The 3,112-nt window shown below is 36.0% G+C and overlaps 2 protein-coding genes across 2 annotated transcripts in view; one reads left to right on the plus strand and one right to left on the minus strand.

Moving 5' to 3' along the window:
• Positions 1-803, plus strand: part of LOC105268788 (uncharacterized) — a gene marked incomplete in the record, with an annotated part of 5,602 nt that extends 4,799 nt beyond the window's left edge. Inside the window, 3 exon segments of the mRNA XM_011308615.1 lie at positions 1-179; positions 429-644; positions 712-803. Coding sequence (XP_011306917.1) covers positions 1-179; positions 429-644; positions 712-739 — 423 coding nt within the window.
• The window catches only part of CarT (Carcinine transporter), a gene marked incomplete in the record, with an annotated part of 6,123 nt that continues 3,677 nt past the window's right edge, over positions 667-3,112 (minus strand). The window contains 4 exon segments of the mRNA XM_011308673.1: positions 667-1,458; positions 1,838-2,016; positions 2,256-2,437; positions 2,776-2,990. Coding sequence (XP_011306975.1) covers positions 1,260-1,458; positions 1,838-2,016; positions 2,256-2,437; positions 2,776-2,990 — 775 coding nt within the window.

Below are 3,112 nucleotides of genomic sequence, written 5' to 3' on the forward strand. Positions count from 1 at the left end.
TTCCAGGCCATCGAGAGTGAATTAAATCGTGCGATCTGCTGGTATCTGAGTTGTGACAGATATTGGGAGGACACTAAACGTCATCATCGTCATACACCTTGGTACCTGCTCATCACGTTCCTTTTTCTGCTGTCCTCTGGGATATGTGCTTGTTACTACGTCGTTTCTCTCCTCCTCAGGTATTTCCTTTATAGAGAAATTTTTCCTTCCTGGACCTATGTAAACGAATCCTACAGGAATTTAATTAAAAATGTAATAGTTCACGTAAATTTATCAGATGCATCAACTTTTTTATTGCTTCTTCATCGTTTATTTATTTCTTTTCAATTATCTATTTTTTAATATTTTTATTTCTTCATTGTGCATTGAGTTTATGTAGCTTTGAATTTATTCAATTTTTATCAAAAATTATAACCGGTTGTTTACAGCTCTGGAGAAGACGATTGTATGGACATGGGTGACGATCGGTCAGACGACCGGCCCTCTACCACCTCCTCCCTCCACGATCCAGGAGGAAGTAATCGTCACGACGATCGTCGAAAATACGAAGAGGGTGAGGACAGGCTAGTACCAACTGGAGAAATGCCAGACCATTACATTTACGTCGCCTACCCTCCGGAGCTCAAACGTCGTCTCTTGGAAAGGTAAAAATCACTGACAACTGTATTTTATTTAAAAAATCAGGTCTAATTTTCCACTGACTAATTACAGTTGTTACAACAGAACGACAAGATTATAACTCAAAGATGATAACCAGAGGGAGAAGATTCATCCTCTTGACTCACGCACGCACACAATTATGCGCAACACCCTCCCCAAGAAACCAAGGATATTTCAATAAAAAGAATTACTGCACAGAGGAAGAAATATCCCCTTGGAATTCGGGAGAATTTGGTGAGGAATTCAATAAAGAAGCCACAGGAATATTCATTACATAAATTTTAACTATTCAATTATTTCGAGAATGAATATTTTTGCAAGAAAATGTCAACAAATTTTGTCTTTCTTCGATGTTAATTGGGAATTGAAGGAAAATTTGATAGCTGGGCTTGAAATGATCAATCAGTATTGATTATGAAATAGCCCAGTGAAAGAATTAAAATTTAAGGAATTCCTTTCATTGGGGAAATTTTTCGCTAATGATATTTTCATTAATGACATTTTCGGTAATTGGAAGTGATAATGGATGGATTCAGTTAATGAAAACTGTTGAACTTCTTCTCTGAATTGGTCACCGAAGTCTTTCGAACCTTTGTGATTTAAAACCAATAAGTCATCTTGATGGAACCATCGGAGTCTCTCTGCGTCTCCATGACACTTGATTGTCTCATGAGGAGACGACGAGTGGCAGTTGCTGGTCCACGTGGCTCATCTGATATTGGTTGAGTTGATACCGACTGCATCTCCACGGTCTCACCAGCAGAGAGATCTTCATATGAGGTTGTCGCAGACGGAGGTCTGGAATCAATTGAAACAAATGAATTTAATTGATGAAATATAAACGAGTCAATGAACACAAAAAAGGAAGATCAAGTGAAGAAAAGCGCATAATTGCCAAATTATCATCTTATTTATTTTGCAAATATTTCTGAAGCTATCGGATTTATCCAGCAAGATTTTGAGTTTCTATTTTGATATTTTCCAAGACCAAAAATTTGATTGGAGTACACATTCTTAAATAAAAATAAATTTTTGTTAATTATACAATTATTGAGACGTGCGCTATTTTTGAAACTTTTTCCACGAATTGTTGTAAACGTATTGGTTTCAGATATAGTTGCAAAATAATCTGGGAATGCCATTGGCTATCGAATTTCTCATTTAAAAAATTGCTCACTTGGTGGGTATACATGTAAGGCAGTCGGCGTATGTCCAATCCTTGCCGAAGAGTTCACCCTCTTCAACAGTCTGTGGTAGACGGTGATGGAGTGTCTCAGGCAGTCGTAATCCGGACAATCCTCCGATAACGGAGACCGCCCCAAGTATTACGAGTGGGAGCACTAGATTTTCTTTCCCCTAATTAATTAATTGTTCAATTTAATTGAATAAGAAAATGAGCTAAATTTAATCGATAAGATGTATTTACAACAATTTTTCTTAAACTATTTGGCTACCGTTGATCGAGACTCTCATTAAAATAAATAAAGTGAATTTGAAAATGAATTTTTCCTAGGGTTAAATCTCTTCTGTACTTTAATAAATCCAATTATGCCCATTAATTCGAGTTTAATGAGATTGATTGAGTAAAGCCTTACCAAATAGGTGATGAAGGGGATTATGATGAGACCGAGGCCACTTATATAGGCTGAAAAACCAATTGCAACCCCTCGGAGTTGTGTGGGATAAAGTTCACCAGCGAACGGGTAAATTATCAAGAATGACGCTGATATTGCCGACTTTGAGAGAAGAAATAATATGAGAGTTGTCAGTACCGCATCTAAAAGAAAGTGCCCAATTAACAATATTCACAGGAATCTATATTAAATCAATTAAAAATTCCTCAGTGAAAAGAATAAATTTCAGAAACGAAAAATAAAAAAATTCTTGTTATCAATTTTTTATTGTCTCATCTCCTGAAGGAAAAACAACGCAAAAAAATTATTCCACGATTATGACATTTTGGGAGCCATTAAATAATAATAGAATGCAATAACGGTATTTTTTTCGGGGCAATTTGATCAATGATTTGTTAGAACACTCAGAAAACCGATATTTTTTGCGGAAAGGGCTCATTAAAGAAAGATTGAATAATTATTACTTGAATATTGACTTTACCTGGCGGCAAGAGTACTGTGGCAACACAAGAAAGCCCAGCAGTGACCATACAGAGACACAAAGGCCATCTCCTTCCCCACCTGTCCATGACAACCCAACAAGCCAAGTAACTCGGGATTTCAGCTAGAGAAGAGAAAAAGAAACTCAAGTGTTCCTCGTTTCCTAATGCTGGACCGTAATACGAGAGGCCTACATATACCATATTATTGGCAAACCTGAAAAATATATTTCAGTTTCAATTAAAAAATGAATCATAATTTTAGGCAGTACTTTAACAATTTACATAAAATATAAAATACTAAAATACTGAAATACCGAAATACTATTTGATGTGAAT

The sequence above is a fragment of the Fopius arisanus genome, unplaced genomic scaffold, assembly GCF_000806365.1.
Source record: "Fopius arisanus strain USDA-PBARC FA_bdor unplaced genomic scaffold, ASM80636v1 scaffold00061, whole genome shotgun sequence".
NCBI classification, from domain to species: Eukaryota; Metazoa; Arthropoda; class Insecta; order Hymenoptera; family Braconidae; genus Fopius; species Fopius arisanus.